Source organism: Saimiri boliviensis, chromosome 14, assembly GCF_048565385.1.
Source record: "Saimiri boliviensis isolate mSaiBol1 chromosome 14, mSaiBol1.pri, whole genome shotgun sequence".
NCBI lineage: Eukaryota > Metazoa > Chordata > Mammalia > Primates > Cebidae > Saimiri > Saimiri boliviensis.
Genome location: NC_133462.1, coordinates 45910462 through 45922784, shown reverse-complemented (window position 1 = coordinate 45922784; position 12323 = coordinate 45910462). Strand labels below are relative to the sequence as shown.

Sequence of the window (12323 nt, the reverse complement as noted above, 5' to 3'; positions counted from 1 at the left end):
CCGCTTTGTTGCCCAGGCTGGAGTGCAGTGGCACCATCTCAACTCACTGCGACCTCTGCCTCCTAGGTTCAAGGGATTACAGGTGCCCGTCACCATCCCGGATAATCTTTTATGTATATATATATTTTTTTGACGGAGTCTTGCTCTGTCCCCCAGGCTAGAATGTGATCTCTGCTCACCGCAGCCTCCACCTCCCGGGTTCAAGCGACTCTCCTGCCTCAGCCTCCTGAGTACCTGGGATTACAGGTGTCCACCACCACACCCAACTACTTTTTGTATTTTTATTAGAGATGGGGTTTCTCCATGTTGGCCAGGCTGGGCTTGAACTCCTGACCTTGTGATCCACCCGCCTTGGCCTCCCAAAGTGCTGGGATTACAGGCGTGAGCCACCGCGCCCAGCCTGCAATTCAACTTTAAATGGAGATCCTGAACTTTATCCTCCAACCCTGACCCTCAGAATTAAATTTAATACTATTTTAGAAGTATTATTCAGGGTATCAATAACAATATCAATTATTCAGAATGTTAATTAAGAATTGAATCAGGCCAGGCACGGTGGCTCACGCCTGTAATCCCAGCACGTTGGGAGGCCGAGGTAGGAGTTCGAGACCAGCCTGGCCAACATGGTGAAACCCTGTTTCTACTGAAAGTAGCCGGGTGTAGTGGTAGGTGCCTGTAATCCCAGCCACTCTGGAGGCTGAGGCAGGAGAATCGCTTGAACTCAGGAGGCAGAGTTTGCAGTGAGCCGAGACGGCCCCATTGCACCCTAGTCTGGGCAACAAAGTGAGGACTCTGTCTCAAAAAAAAAAAAAAAAAAAAAAAAATTGATTTGAGGCTGGGCGAGGTAGCTCACACCTGTAGTCCCAGCTCTTTGGAGGCTGAGGCGGGTGGATCACCTGAGGTCAGGATTTTGAGACCAGCCTGGCCAAGATGGTGAAAACCCCGTCTCTACTAAAAGTACAATTAGCCAGGTGTGGTGGCACCTGCCTGTAATCCCAGCTACTTGGGAGGCTGAGACAGGAGAATTGCTTGAACCCAGGAGGCGGAGGTTGCAGTGAGCCGAGACCGTGCCATTGTACTCCAGACTTCTAGGTGATAAGAACAAGACTTCTCAAAAAAAAAAAAAAAAAAAAAGATTTGAGTTGGCTGGGCAAGGTGGCTCATACCTGTAATCTCAGCAGTTTCGGAGGCCAAGGCGGGAGGCTCCCTTGAGCCCAGGAGTTCAAGACCAGCCTAGGCAATGTGGGAAGACCTCATCTCTACCAAAAATCAGCCAGGTGTGGTGACGTGCACCTGTGTTCCCTGTTAGGAGGCTAAGTGGGGAGGATCCCTTGAGCCGGGAGGTGGAGGCTTCGGTGAGCTATGATTGTGCCACTGCACTCCAGCCTGGGCAACAGAGCAAGCCCCTGTCTCTGAGAAGAAAAATTGGGTTTATTATCATTGAAGTGAATTCAACTGTGGTTTAAATGGAAGCCTCTATTTGCTGTTGTTGAATCTGGCAGGCCCTGGGCAGGGGGCTGGGGGGAAGGCCTGTCTCCCCGCTGCAGGCAGGGGCTGTGTCTGACCCAGCCCTGTCCCCCACACCCTCTGCAGTACAGGCAGGTATGAAGGCCTGTCTCCTGCTTCCAGCTAGGGGCAGTGTCTGACCCACGGCAGGTGCCCGTGTCTCCTGTCTGTGGCCGGGGCGGTGTCTGACCCAGCCTTGCCCCCACAGTACAAGCAGGTGGAGCAGTACATGTCCTTCCACAAGCTGCCGGCCGACTTCCGCCAGAAGATCCACGATTACTACGAGCACCGCTACCAGGGCAAGATGTTCGATGAGGACAGCATCCTGGGCGAGCTCAATGGGCCCCTGCGGGAGGTAAGGCGAGCGTGGCCGGGGGGCAGCCTCTGGCACAGGGCGGCCTCCCTCCCTGGCACCCAGGAGCGGGTCCCGGAGGGGGGCAGGAGGGACTTGAGCCAGGCCTGCGCACACACCCACCCTCCCCGCCCCAGGCACCCCTCCGTGAGCCTCTGCACCCCCAGACCCCCGCCACCCCGTTACTTCCCGCTGCCCTCTTAGCAGACCTGCCGGCTGTGTGCCAGCCAGGGCAGGGCACAGGCACAGCAGGGTGGCGAGGGAGGAGCCGCCTGGCTGAGCGCCAGGCCCTGGGGGCGCTCAGGCTGCTGAGGAGCAGGTATAACTCCCAGCTGTACCCCTGTAGCCTGTGTGACCCTGGGCGGATTCCCTGGGCTGTGGGAACAAACGCACCCACGGGCTGAGTGGCTCAGAGCAGCAGAGGCTCAGCCTCCCTCCTCCTGGAGGCCGCAGGCCCCAAATGAAGGTGTGGGTGCTCCCCCGCAGCCCCTGGGAGGGTTCTTCCCGCCTCTCCCTCGTGCAGCCCAGGTGCCCTCGGCTTGCAGACGCGGCTTCCTGATCTCTGCCTCCACCTGCTCGCAGCCCCGCCTACCCCATGTGTCTCCGTCTCTTCCTGTAAATTCGTCAGTCGTTGGATCAGGGCCCCCCCGTTCCTCCTGGCCTCTCCTTAACTGGGTCACATCCGCAAAGACCCTGTTCAGACGAGGCCCCGTTCACAGGCCCCGGGGTCGGCCTGGCAGCCTGCCTCTCTGGGAGATGTCGTTCTGCCCATGACAAGCATCGAGCAGTTACTGAGGGCCAGCTGCATCCCCTGCCCTGTCCTTGGAAGTCCCACCCTCAGGGAGGGGGGGTCTAGGGAGCGGGAGCCCCCAGGGGTCGAGGCCTAAGGAGGGATCCCTCAGGAATCGGGGGCCTAGGGAGCAGGGGCCTAGAAAAGGGGGTGCTGGGGGGCCCTCCGGAATTGGGGGCCTAGGGAAGGGGGTGCTGGGGGGCCCTCCGGAATCGGGGGCCTAGAAAAGGGGGTGCTGGGGGGCCCTCTGGAATTGGGGGCCTAGGGAAGGGGGTGCTGGGAGGCCCTCCAGAATTGGGGGCCTAGGGAAGGGGGTGCTGGGGGGCCCTCCAGAATTGGGGGCCTAGGGAAGGGGGTGCTGGGGGGCCCTCCGGAATCGGCGGCCTAGGGAAGGTGGTGTTGGGGGGCCCTCACTGGGGCCTAGAGATGGCGCCTCGGTCCTAGGAATGCTTCTGGGGGGCATTTACCCACACTGCCTCCCAGGGGGCATACACTGCGGTTTGCTTTGCCAAAAATGTTTAATTGCGTTTGATGACTGCAGTCTTCATTCATTTGTGGAGAGTAACTCACAGACCGCAGAGAGCAGAAAATCCAGCGGCTTTTAGTGTTAACAGAGCGGTCACCACGGCCAGCTCCAGAACCTTCTCAGCCCAAGGGAGACTGGGCTGTTAGGTACCAGCCCTTCTCCCCGCGCAGCTCCCGTCTCCTGCCCAGCCCCTCTCCCTGCACCCAGCCCCGTGCCCCGCCCACAGCCCCACGCCCCACCATAGCTGCACGCCCCGCCCACAGCCCCACCCACAACCGCACACCCCTCCCACAGCCACACCCACCGCCTACAGCACCACCCACAGCCACATGCCCCACCCATTGCCTCACCCACAGCCCCACCCATAGCATTCGCCGCAGCCCATGCCCCGCCCACGGTCCCACCCCCGCCCAGCCCCACCCCTGTACTCTTCAGTCATCATTTAGGTGTTAGGAAGTTGCAAAGTCAAATCTTTAGAATCACGTCCGTCCGGGCGAGGCGGCTCACGCCTGTAATCCCAACACTTTGGGAGGCCGAGGCGGCTTGATCGAGAGTTCGAGACCAGCCTGACCTATCTGGTGAAACCACATATCCACTAAAAATACAAAATTAGCCGGGCGTGGTGGCGGGCGCCTGTGATCCCAGCTACTTGGGAGGCTGAGGCAGAAGAGTCGCTTCAACCTGGGAGGCGGTGGTTGTGGTGAGCCGAGATCACGCGTGGGTGACAGAGCAGGACTCCATCTCAAAAATAAATAAGTGCCGGGCGCGGTGGCTCACGCCTGTAATCCCAGCACTCTGGGAGGCCAAGGTGGGTGGATCACGAGGTCAAGAGATCGAGACCATCTTGGTCAACATAGTGAAACCCCGTCTCTACTAAAAAAAGACAAAAAAAAATCAGCTGGGCATGGTGGCGCGTGCCTGTAATCCCAGCTACTCAGGAGGCTGAGGCAGGAGAATTGCCTGAACCCAGGAGGCGGAGGCTGTAGTGAGCCGAGATCGCGCCATTGCACGCCAGCCTGGGTAACGAGCAAAACTCCGTCTCAAATAAATAAATAAGATCATAAAATAAAAACCGTAGCCCAATGGCTTTTTTTTTTTTTTTTTTTTTTTTTTTTTTTTGAGACAGAGTCCCACAGTGTCGCCCAGGCTGGAGCGCAGTGGCTCGATCTCGGCTCACCACCACCTCTGCCTCCAGCTTCAAGCCATTCTCATGTCTCAGCCTGCTCAGCACAGTAGCTGTGACTACAAGCGTACACCAGCGCACCCGGCTAATTTTGTATTTTTAGCAGAAACAGGTTTTCACCGTGTCAGCCAGGCTGGTCTCGAACTCCTGACCTCAATTGATCCACCTGCCTCACCTCCCAAACCGCTGGGATGACAGGCCACCGCGCCCCACTGGCCATTTGCCTTTTAACTTAGGATCATACTTTCTGGGCAGGTTTTTTGATGCTGTCTCCAGTGGGTGTTTCATGTATGTTTTCTGTACACAGTAGGTGCTGAGTAAGTTCTTGATGTATACAGGGGTTGTACCATGTGTGCCTACTATATACAATAGGTATGTGGGGTTCAATACCTTTTTTTTTGAGGTGAAGTTTCGCTCTTGTTGCCCAGGCTGAAGTGCCATGGCGTGATCTCAGCTCAGCACAACCTCCACCTTCTGGGTTCAAGTGATGCTCCTGCCTCAGCCTCCTGAGTGGCTGGGATTACAGGCATGTGCCATGATGCCCAACTAATTTTTTTTATTTTTATTTATTTTTTTTTTTTTGAGACGGAGTTTCGCTCTTGTTACCCAGGCTGGAGTGCAGTGGCGCCGTCTCGGCTCACCGCAGCCTCCGCCTCCTGGGTTCAGGCAATTCTCTTGCCTCAGCCTCCTGAGTAGCTGGGATTACAGGCACGGGCCACCATGCCCAGCTAATTTTTTGTATTTTTAGTAGAGACGGGGTTTCACCATGTTGACCAGATGGTCTCGATCTCTCGACGTCGTGATCCACTCGCCTCAGCCTCCCAAAGTGTTGGGATTACAGGCTTGAGCCACCGCGCCCGGCAATTTTTTTTATTTTTAGTAGAGATGGGGTTTCACCATGTTGGCCAGGCTGGTCTCAAACTCCTGACTTTCATTGATCCACCCACCTCAGCCTCCCAAAGTGCTGGGATTACAGGCATGAGCCACCAGGCCCGGCCTGGTTTCATTTTTTCACTTTTAGATCTTTGAAGATCCTCTAGAACTAGTGGTACAGGGCGTGAGGCAGTGTTCATGTCTATCTGCCATAGGGCTCAACACCCCTCTTCACTCTAGACTCGATGGGGGGGTGGTCAGTTTCACCTTATACTAAAATTCCAGGCTGGGTATGGTGGCTCCTGCCAGTAATCCTAGCACTTTAGGGGGCTGAGTGGGAGGATCCATTGAGCCCAGTAGGTCAGGATTACAGTGAGCTGTGATTACGCTACTGCACTCCAGCCTGGGCAACAGAGCAAGACCCTGTCTCAAAAACAAAAAAATTAAATTAAAAAAAATTCCAGGTGCAGTGGCTCACACCTGTAATCCCAGCACTTTGGGAAGCTGAGGTGGGTAGATCACCTGAGGTAAGGAGTCTGAGACCAGCTTGGCTAAAACGGTGAAACCCTGTCTCTACTAAAAATACAAAAACCGGCCGGGCGCGGTGGCTCAAGCCTGTAATCCCAGCACTTTGGGAGGCCGAGGCGGGTGGATCACGAGGTCAAGAGATCGAGACCATCCTGGTCAACATAGTGAAACCCTGTCTCTACTAAAAATACTAAAAATTAGCTGGGCATGGTGGCACATGCCTGTAATCCCAGCCACTCAGGAGGCTGAGGCAGGAGAATTGCCTGAACCCAGGAGGCGGAGGTTGCGGTGAGCCGAGATCGCGCCATTGCACTCCAGCCTGGGTAACAAGAGCGAAACTCTGTCTCAAAAAAAAAAAAAAAAAAAAAAAAATACAAAAACCTTAGCTGGGTATAGTGGTGGGCGCCTGTAATCCCAGCTACTCTGGAGGTGGAGACAGGAGAATCGCTTGAACCTCGGAGGCAGAGGTTGCAGTGAGGGAGATCACACCCACTGCACTCCAGCCTGGTGACAGTGTGAGACTGTCTCAAAAAAAAAAAAAAAAAAAAAAAAAAACCACCTATGTTTTTGTCTTCCTAGGTTTAAAAAAAAGAAAAAAACCTATGTCTGTGTCTTCCTAGGCTTAAAAAAAAGAAAAAAACCTATGTTTGTGTCTTCCTAGGCTTAAAAAAAAAAGACAAAAAACTTTTGGGCCGGGCACGGTGGCTCATGCCTGTGATCCCAGCACTTTGGGAGGCCGAGGTGGGTGGATCACGAGGTCAAGAGATCGAGACCATCCTGGTCAACATGGTGAAACCCCATCTCTACTAAAAATACAAAAATTAGCTGGGCTTGGTGGCGCGTGCCTGTAATCCCAGCTACGCAGGAGGCTGAGGCAGGAGAATTGCCTGAACCCAGGAGGCGGAGGTTGCGGTGAGCGGGGATCGCACCATTGCACTCCAGCCTGGGTAACAAGAGCGAAACTCTGTCTCAAAAAAAAAAAAAAAAAGACAAAAAAACTTTTATTTTGGTTCTGGGAGTTCATGTGAGATTGGTTACCTAGGCACATAACGTGATGCTGAGGTTCGTGAGTAGGAGTAGCCCTGTCACTCACGCAATGAGCATGGCACTCAACAGCTGTGTACAGCTTTTTGGTTTTTGGGTTTTTTGGTTTTTTTTTGCTTTTGAGACGGAGTCTTGCCCTGTTGCCCAGGCTGGAGGGCAATCAATGGCGGGATCTCGGCTCACTGCAACTTCCACCTCCCAGGTTCAGATGATTCTCCTGCCTCAGCCTTCCCAGTAGCTGGGATTACAGACACATGACATCACACCCAGATAATACACACACACACACACACACACACACACACACACACACACACACACATTTTATAAAGATGGGGTTTACCATGTTGGTCAGGCTGGTCTTGAACTCCCAACCTCAGGTGATGTGCCAGCCTTGGCCTCCAAAGTGTTTGAATTACAGGTGTGAGCCACTGCGCCCGGCCCCAGATAACATAGTTTTAGTAGAGACAGGGTTTCACCATGTTGGCCAGGCTGGTCTTGAACTCCTGACCTCAGGTGATCCGCCCACCTCGGCCTCCCAAAGTGCTAGGATTACAGGCGTGAGCCACCGCGCCCTGCCTAAAAATTTTTTTAAAAGAGATGGGGTCTTACTGTGTTGAACAGTTTGGTCTGAATCCTGGCGTCAAGGATTCCATTGGCTCGTCTGCTCTGAGTGTCACACACACAGCTTCAGTCATGACATCTTCCTCCCAGGTTCAAGCAATTATACCCCCTCAGCCTCCCAAGTGGCTGGGATTGCAGGCACATGCCACCAAGCCCAGCTAATTTTCTTATTTTTAGTAGAGATAGGGTTTCACCATGTTGGCCAGGCTAGTCTTGAACTCCTGACCTCAAGTGTCCACCCAGCTTGGCCTCCCAGTGTGTTGAGATTACAGGCGTGAGCCCTGGTGCTCAGCTGAACTGATGGTATTTTCACCCGGTTCATTTTTGATGTAACCACGAATAGGGAGAGAGGGCGTTTTGATAGGGAGGGGTGGTTCTGTCTAAGAACATGGGAACATGGGCGGGGTGGGGTGGCTCACGCCTGTAATTCCAGCACTTTGGGAGGCCAGGGTGGGCGGATGTCTTCAAGTCATGAGTTCAAGACCAGCCTGGCCAACATGGTGAAACCCTGTCTGTACTAAAAATCAGCCGAGTGTGATAGTGGCACCTATAATCCCGGCTACTTGGGAGGCTGAGGCAGGAGAGAATTGCATGAACCTGGGAGGTGGTTAGGATTAGAAAAGAAAAAAAGTGAATAAAATATGGAACACGGGACATGGAAGCCTCCCTGTGGGCTTTCTGGGAGTGGTTCTGAGTACTCCTCCTGTAGATTTGGACATGGCGTGGTAAATTCTCGTTGGGCCGTTTCTCTGAGCTCTTCATACAGCTGCAGATGGGGTCTGGCTGCAGAGTGGGAGCCTGTCATCCATCATCTCTTCTGAGTGGTTTTGGTTTGTATACACAGGGTATCATTTTCTTTTTATTGAAAAGTATTGGGGCCCGATGTGGTGGCACATGCCTGTATTCCCAGCACTTTGAGGGGCCGAGGTGGCTGGATCATGAGGTCAGGAATTCGAGACCAGCCTGGCCAAGATGGTGAAACCCCATCTCTACTAAAAAAATTCCCCGCAGGCCGGGCGCGGTGGCTCAAGCCTGTAATCCCAGCACTTTGGGAGGCCGAGGCGGGTGGATCATAAGGTCAAGAGATCGAGACCATCCTGGTCAACATGGTGAAACCCCGTCTCTACTAAAAATACAAAAAATTAGCTGGGCATGGTGGCGCGTGCCTGTAATCCCAGCTACTCGGGAGGCTGAGGCAGGAGAATTGCCTGAACCCAGGAGGCGGAGATTGCGGTGAGCCGAGATCACGCCATTGCACTCCAGCCTGGGTAACAAGAGCGAAACTCCGTCTCAAAAAAAAAAAAAAAAATCCCCGGACCTGGTGGCATGTACCTGTGGTCCCAGCTACTCGGGAGGCTGAGGCAGGAGAATCGCTTGAACCCTGGAGGTGGAGGTTGCATTGAGCTGAGATCGCATCACTGCGCTCCAGCCTGGGTGACAGGGCGAGACTCCATCTCAAAAAAAGAAAAGAAAAAATTCCGAAAGGTGTGCATGTCCTAAGGGCACAGCCCGATAGCTAGTTCCTAAAGTGAACCTGGTACAACGACCGCACAGAGCTGAGGTGGAACCTTGCTGTCCCCTTGCTAAGGGAACTCGCTCTGATTCCACCTCCATTCCTCCATCTTACTACAGTCCTTGGTTCCCATGTTGATTTTTAAAAAATCACCTGCTCCTTGTAACCAAGGTCTGTTACGTTGTAGTTTTCCACTGATGTGTGTGTGTGTGTGTGTGTGTGTGTGTGTGTGTGTGTGTGTGTGATGGAGTGTTGCTCTGTTGCCCAGGCTGGAGTGCAGTGGTGCAATCTTGGCTCACTGCAACCTCTCAAGACTCTCGTGCCTCAGCCTCCGGAGTAGCTGGGATTCCAAGCACACTCCTCTGCCGTTTGGGAGCTGCTGTGAGCTCAGTGTGTGGACTGCTTCAAGATCCTGCTCCTCCTCTTGGGCATATGCCCAGAAGTGGACTCACTGGGTCTAACCTTAATGCTGTCAGGTTTTTTTGTTTTTGGTTTTGGTTTTTTGTTTTTGGTTTTGAGACACAGTCTTGCTCTTGTTGCCCAGGCTGGAGTGCAACGGCATGATCTCGGCTCTCCACAACCTCTGCCTCCTGGGTTCAAGCGATTCTCCTGCCTCAGTCTCTCAAGTAGCTGGGATTATAGGTTTGGGCCACCACACCTGGCTGATTTTTTCTTTCTTTCTTTTTTTTTGAGACGGAGTTTCGCTCTTGTTACCCAGGCTGGAGTGCAATGGCACGATCTCGGCTCACTGCAACCTCCGCCTCCTGGGTTCAGGCAATTCTCCTGCCTCAGCCTCCTGAGTAGCTGGGATTACAGGCACGTGCCACCATGCCCAGCTAATTTTTTGTATTTTTAGTAGAGATGGGGTTTCACCATGTTGACCAGGATGGTCTCGATCTCTTGACCTCGTGATCCACCCGCCTCGGCCTCCCAAAGTGTTGGGATTACGGGCGTGAGCCACCGCGCCCGGCTTTTTGTATTTTTAGTAGAGACGGTGTTTCTCCGTGTTGGTCAGGCTGTTTTCAAACTCCTGACCTCATGCGATCCACCCACCTTGGCCCCCCCAAAGTTCTGGGATTATAGGCGTGAGCCACCGAGCCTGGCCTTTTTTCCTTCTTTTTCCTTGAGACAGGTTCTCGCTCTGTGGACCAGGCCGGAGTGCCGTGGTGTGGGGACCAGGGTTCACTGCAACCTCAGCTTCCTGGGTTCAAGTCATCCTGCTGCCTCAGCCTCCTGAGTGGCTGAGGTGACAGGCACCCACCACCACGCCTGGCTTTTTTTTTTTTTTTGTATGGGGGCGGGGGTCTCACTGTGTTGCCCAGGCTGGTCTAGAGCTCCTGGGGTCAAGCAGTCCTCAAAATGCTGGGATTACAGGCATCCCTTGCTGTGCCCTTTGCGATGGGCATGTCTGCCTTCGCCCCTCCACGTCCCATTCTGTTGGCTGGTGTCACCAACGTGGGGTCACATGGGGAAGGAGCAGTGAGCGTGTTTTCTTTTTCTTTTTTTTTTTTTTTTTTTTTTCCAGAGTTTCACTCTTTTTTTTTTTTTTTTTTTTTTTTTTGAGACGGAGTTTCGCCCTTGTTACCCAGGCTGGAGTGCAATGGCGCGATCTCGGCTCACTGCAACCTCCGCCTCCTGGGCTCAGGCAATTCTCCTGCCTCAGCCTCCTGAGTAGCTGGGATTACAGGCACGTGCCACCATGCCCAGCTAATTTTTTGCACTTTTAGTAGAGACGGGGTTTCACCATGTTGACCAGGATGGTCTCGATCTCTTGACCTCGTGATCCACCCGCCTCGGCCTCCCAAAGTGCTGGGATTACAGGCTTGAGGCACCGCGCCCGGCGAGCGTGTTTTCTTTCTCTCGTTCCTGGCGGCAGCAGCTCTGTCCCCTGCGGGCCGAGCCCGTGTCACAGTCAAGGGGAGTGGGGCCCAAGAGGTGGGGCCCTAAGGGCAGGTGGTGGGGGAGGCTGGGGGGTGCCCAAAGGCAGGTGAGGGGGACTCGGAGGTCTGCCTGGACCCAGCCCGGCCTCCCCTCCCTTTCCCCGACCCACAGGAGATTGTCAACTTCAACTGCCGGAAGCTGGTGGCCTCCATGCCGCTGTTCGCCAACGCCGACCCCAACTTCGTCACGGCCATGCTGACCAAACTCAAGTTCGAAGTCTTCCAGCCGGGCGACTACATCATCCGCGAGGGCACCATTGGGAAGAAGATGTACTTCATCCAGCACGGCGTGGTCAGCGTGCTCACCAAGGGCAACAAGGAGATGAAGCTCTCCGACGGCTCCTACTTCGGGGGTGAGTGTGGGGGGCGTGGGCCCCCCGCAGAGCGCAGAGCCAGGGGTGAGTGTGTGGGGCGCGGGCCCCCCGCGGAGCGCAGAGCCAGGGGGCTGCGGGTGGGGTCGGGGCGAGCCCCGGGGAGCCCGGGGTGGAAGGGCCCGCGGGGGGCGCGGTGCGGAGGCTTGGGCAGGGCGGGGTCCCGCCGCTGAGGACCCCCTGCCCGCCATGTGCAGAGATCTGCCTGCTCACGCGGGGCCGGCGCACGGCGAGCGTGCGGGCCGACACCTACTGCCGCCTCTATTCGCTGAGTGTGGACAACTTCAACGAGGTGCTGGAGGAGTACCCCATGATGCGGCGCGCCTTCGAGACGGTGGCCATCGACCGCCTGGACCGCATCGGTGAGCGGGAGGGGTGGGGCCGGGGCTCAGGGGGCGGGGCGGCAGGGGCTGCTGGCATGGGGCGTGGCTGCGGCCAGGGCGGGGGCGTGACCAAGGCTTGAGGGGCGTGGCCGACGTCGGAGCGTGGTCAAGGCCTGAATGGCGTGGCTGGGGTCGGGGCAAAGGGGTGGCCAAGGTCTGAGGGGTGTGGCCGGGGCATGGCCAAGGCCTGAGGGGCGTGGCTGTCCCCTCGGGGGTTTCCTTTTAGTTTACAGGCTGATTTTGACCTGTGCTCCTACGGGGTGCAGTGGGACGGGGGTGAGGCCAGATAGAGTGTTATTTCCTAAGGAAGGGGATGCATGGGCGGCAGGTTCGCACTTGCGCCTAAAGCTCATTTGGCAAATGTCTGCTGAGCACCTGCTGTGTGCTGGGGGCGCAGGGGGCAGAGCAGGAGGCCCACTTGGACTCCCAGGGAGGCTTATGGACTGGTAGATCACACAGTGGGCTGCGTGCCAGCATGGAAGGTGGGTCTGGGGGGCTTCCCTGAGTTGGGAATGCACAGTGGAGGCCAGGGTGAGTAGGTGAGGCCATGTGGACAGAGGGAAGCTGTGTTCCCGGAATGCACACAGCAGATCCCAGAGCCCTGGGGTGGGGAAGAGGCCGAGTTCAGAACCAGGGAAGCCTGGAGGAGGAATCTGGGGACGCAGGTGGGGCCAGACACACAGGGGCCAG

At 55.5% G+C, this 12323-nt stretch overlaps 1 protein-coding gene and 1 long non-coding RNA gene across 2 annotated transcripts in view; one reads left to right on the top strand and one right to left on the bottom strand.

The window, feature by feature from the left end:
• Positions 1-12323, bottom strand: part of LOC141581055 (uncharacterized) — a 139350-nt gene that overhangs the window by 97389 nt on the left and 29638 nt on the right. The gene's annotated exons all lie outside the window — the stretch shown is intronic.
• HCN2 (hyperpolarization activated cyclic nucleotide gated potassium and sodium channel 2) overlaps positions 1-12323 on the top strand; it is a 38308-nt gene that overhangs the window by 23880 nt on the left and 2105 nt on the right. Inside the window, exons 5-7 of the mRNA XM_039466509.2 lie at positions 1715-1861; positions 10992-11232; positions 11448-11612. Of these exons, the coding sequence (XP_039322443.1) occupies positions 1715-1861; positions 10992-11232; positions 11448-11612 (553 nt within the window). The remainder of the gene's footprint in view (positions 1-1714; positions 1862-10991; positions 11233-11447; positions 11613-12323) is intronic.